Below are 3776 nucleotides of genomic sequence, written 5' to 3' on the forward strand. Positions count from 1 at the left end.
AAGAGAGGAGATTAGCTCTGTTTTTTTAAATTTTTTTTTTGTTTTACAAACATGTCAGATATAACCTTATATTCCAAGGTCTCAATATGTTTTCTTACCCAGTTACCTAAAGCTGAATACACTGTTAGTCGCTCTGGATAGGAGTGTCTGCTAAATAAACGTAATGTAAATGTAGCCTAAAACAGTTAAGACACTCACCGATAAACTCTATGGCCTCATTGAACCAGGAGGAGATATCAGCCTTGTGGTTGTCCTCTACAGGGATACTCTTGTACTGGAAGGACTCTTCAAAGTGGTTGGGGCAGTTAGCTGATACGTTGATGAGAGCAGTGATACCCAGCATGTCTAWCATGTCCTTTCTGGAGGCATGGTAGGCACTGCCCAGGTAGAGGAAGGGAAGGATCTCCACTGGACCACCCTGGAGAGGAGGAGAGGAACAGGACAGAAAACAGTCAACCACCAACCCTAAAGTTATAGGATTTAATAAAGTTAGTCGAAGATGTTCAAATCTATAGTTTGATGAAACATTGACATTGTTTTGAGAGTAATAACATGTCAAAGTGTTATTGGAGAAGAAGATAGGAACAGAAAATAATGCCAAAGCCTATAAATACTTATGCCTATAGCCTACCAGATTGAGATTAGTTTAAGATGGCAGAATCTATTGTTTGATGACACACTGACTGACATTGGTATATTTATTATACAGGTAAAAGTGCTGTTACACAGTAATAACATACAAAATACATGTTTTAAAGAAAACCTACCTGGTCATAGAGCGGTGTACTGCATGGACTGCAGCCGGAGTCGGCGCTGTCTGGACGGGCGCTGAGGGGCAGACTGAGCCCCTGTGGAGCTGACGGCTTGGTACACATCTCTGGATACTCCGAGGAGAACGTGTCAAAACCACCTAAACAATGACCAGATAGGACGTAAGGATACTGTACAACAGTCACGTCACCATCTCAGTTATAAACAGTAGCAGCTGTAAAGTGGCTATTTCGGAACAGTAACAGTGTTCACTTCATAACTGTCACTTTAAATAACGCCACTTTTAATAATGTTTACATATCTTACATTACTCATATCACATGTATATACTGTATTATATACCATCTATTGCACCTCGCCTRTGCCGCTCTGGCCATCGCTCATCCATATACTTATATGTACATATTCTCATTCACCCCTTTAGATGTGTGTGTACTAGATAGTTGTTGGGGAATTGTTAGATTACTTGTTAGATATTAGTGCACTGTTGGAACTAGAAGAACAAGCATTTCGCTACACTCGCATTAACATCTGCTAACCATGTGGATGTGACCAATAAATGTTGATTTGATTTTCATTTTTGACGTAGGCCTACGCTATGGCACATGTTTTGCGCCGTTCGTTACCATGAGTGCGTAATCAATATGGAGTAGGCCTAGGCTATAGAAACAGGCTACATGTTTATAATAAATCAAATTACCTTTGAGAAAGAAGAAACGAGTCCCACACGGGTGTCGACACAGAGCTGTTACGGCGAGCATTAGAGTCCCGTCCTTCTTCACTTGGCCAAAGTCCAAACTCCGATCATCCAGAAACACTACCGATTGATACTCCCCTGAGAGAAGCCGGTTCCGCGTGTCCTCGTTGGGCACGATGTGTCCCACCCCCAGCCCCCCTCTGGCCCTCCGGCGGACTATAGTACTGAAGCGGACGTTGGTGGACCCGATGAGGTGAGAGGAGTTGAAGGAGAAGAATGAGCGGCAGTCCAGGACCAGACAGCCCGGGTCTTCCCCCTCCAGCAGCCCGCGGAGGGACATGGCATCGATGCTGGGGACTTCCATTATCACCATAGTAGGAGGGCGGCGGGCGKMAWATRTYAAATCCAAATACATAGACTGTGGAACCGGCAAATAAACCTCTGGGTGGTCGGTGTCACCTGTTCCTATAGAAACTTGTGAAGTTTTCTTTTTTTTAAGACACAAGTAGATTTATTCTTGAAACAGTTGTATGTTCTTTTGTTCTCCTTAGCTTCTTTGAGGTTTTCCCAAAATGAATGTACACTGAGAAAAAGAAAAAAACAAATCAGTAACAATGAATAAATGTAGAATAAAAAATAAAACAATCCGTTTCTCTTCTCGTGTGTATTTTCTTGGGTTGTTTCTTGTTAAAAACAAGTTTTTCTTTTCATTCCCGAGGTTGTTCTGAGGGCAGCCGGTGAAAAGGACTTATATAGTATCTCTTCTAGTGAGGGAGAAAACAATGACCTCAGTCTACTTCACTCCCTTCCTGGTACACTGCCCGCACGGGTTGCACATACGTCATTGCGCTTTCGAGTCAACCAATGAAGGCAACCACCCGCTCCTCTCTCTCAGTACTAGTCACAGGGGCTTTATTGGCATGGGGAACATATGTTTACATTGCCAAAACAACAACAACAACAAAAACAATCAGACATGAATAGGTAAACATTACAAACACAAGAGTTTTACAAAGAATCTTTCTCTGTGTGTGAAATGATTATGTGGGCTGGTAGCAGCTATAAGGGGCCAGAGATATCAGGGAAAGGATAGTGAAAGTATCTATGAAGGGGCATGTCGCTATGATTAGACTAAGGAGACTGGCCTACTTATATATCACAATATATATCCCATTATAAAATAGAAAAATCAAGTATTTATATCAAAATATAAAGTATAGATAAATCAAATCAAATGTTATTGGTCACATACACGTGTTTAGCAGATGTCATTGTGGGTGTAGCAGAATGCTTGTGTTTCTAGCTCCAACAGTCCAGTCATATCTAACAAGTAATATCTAACAATTTCACAACAATACACACAAATCTAAAGTAAAGGAATGGAATTAAGAATATATAAATATTAGTACGAGCAATGTTGGAGCGACATAGACTAAAATACAGTAGAATAGAATACAGTATATGAGAAATATGTAAACATTATTAAAGTGACTAGTGTTCCATTACTAAAGTGGCCAGTCATTTCAAGTCTATGTATATAGGCAGCMGCCTCTATTGTTTTAAAATATATAAGTCAGTTAAGAACAAATTCTTATTTACAATGACGGCCTAGGAACAGTGGGTTAACTGCCTTGTTCAGGGGCAGAACGACATATACGATTATACCTACGCTACATACCTACCTACCTACCTAATACCTACCTACTACCTACTACTACCTACCTCCTACCTACCTACCTACCTACCCACTACCTACCCACCCTACCTACCAACCACCACTACCCACCTACCCACCTACCACTACCCACCACTACCCCACCCACCTACCCACCACCCACCACCTACCACCTACCTACCTACCATACCACCTTACCTACTAACCTACCTACCTAGATTTTTACCCAGGTGCTAGTGATGGCTGTTAACAAGTTGATGGCCTTGAGATAGAAGCTGTTTTTCAGTCTCTCGCCTTCTGGATGATAGCGGGTGAACAGGCAGTGCTCGGTGGTTGTTCTTGATGACTTTATGCTTCCTGTGACGGTGGTGTATTGGTTATTATTATTATGTAATCACCTGTTTTAAGCATTACCATCAACAAGTATAGTAATACCTAAAACGGTCTTTGTGTAAAAATATGTCAACTTCAGCACATTAGGACTTGCTCAATTTTCCATGATCTAATTATCGAAATATATTATTTATTCTCCCGTTCAGCTGATAGCTGACGAATAACAAGATAATCAGAAAATAGCTGTCATGGTGGCCATAAAAGTTTACTGTTTTTATTACCATTTATTGGCCAGTGGTA

General features: G+C 41.1%; 1 protein-coding gene across 1 annotated transcript in view; it reads right to left on the reverse strand.

The window, feature by feature from the left end:
• Positions 1 to 2226, reverse strand: part of LOC112076474 (dual specificity protein phosphatase 1-like) — a 5946-nt gene extending 3720 nt beyond the window's left edge. Inside the window, 3 exon segments of the mRNA XM_024143239.2 lie at positions 199 to 418; positions 768 to 910; positions 1472 to 2226. Of these exon segments, the coding sequence (XP_023999007.1) occupies positions 199 to 418; positions 768 to 910; positions 1472 to 1883 (775 nt within the window). The 5' untranslated portion in view covers positions 1884 to 2226.
• Positions 2227 to 3776: the final 1550 nt, after the last annotated feature.

The sequence above is a fragment of the Salvelinus sp. IW2-2015 genome, unplaced genomic scaffold, assembly GCF_002910315.2.
Source record: "Salvelinus sp. IW2-2015 unplaced genomic scaffold, ASM291031v2 Un_scaffold3777, whole genome shotgun sequence".
Taxonomy (NCBI): domain Eukaryota; kingdom Metazoa; phylum Chordata; class Actinopteri; order Salmoniformes; family Salmonidae; genus Salvelinus; species Salvelinus sp. IW2-2015.